This window comes from Diaphorina citri, unplaced genomic scaffold (assembly GCF_000475195.1).
Source record: "Diaphorina citri unplaced genomic scaffold, Diaci psyllid genome assembly version 1.1 scaffold107092, whole genome shotgun sequence".
In the NCBI taxonomy this organism is placed as follows: Eukaryota; Metazoa; Arthropoda; class Insecta; order Hemiptera; family Psyllidae; genus Diaphorina; species Diaphorina citri.
Window position 1 is genome coordinate 1 of NW_007484041.1, and position 293 is coordinate 293.

Sequence of the window (293 nt, forward strand, 5' to 3'; positions counted from 1 at the left end):
CAGGACAGTGCGGGATGGTTACCGCGAGAATTTCACCTCTACACGACGCGGCAGCCAATGGATATCTGGAGGTGATGGAAATTCTGTTGGACAAGGGTGCTTCCACGGCGCACAAAACCAACTTATATTTCTATTCTATTCTATCTATTTACATTATTTCTATTCTATTCTAAGGTGGAACGGGCATTTCACCCCTACACGACGCGGCAGCCAATGGATATCTGGAGGTGATAGAAATTCTGCTGGACAAGGGAGCTTCCACGGCGCAGAAAACCAACCAGGGGGAAACTGCC

At 48.5% G+C, this 293-nt stretch overlaps 1 protein-coding gene across 1 annotated transcript; it reads left to right on the forward strand.

The window, feature by feature from the left end:
* Nucleotides 1–14: 14 nt before the first annotated feature.
* LOC113473811 (tonsoku-like protein) lies at nt 15–287 on the forward strand (the record flags this gene model as incomplete). The annotated part of the gene is given in 1 exon segment (XM_026833252.1): nt 15–287. A coding segment is annotated over 1 exon segment (273 nt), but the record flags the coding sequence as incomplete, so codon positions are not given.
* Between the last annotated feature and the right edge of the window lie 6 nt (nt 288–293).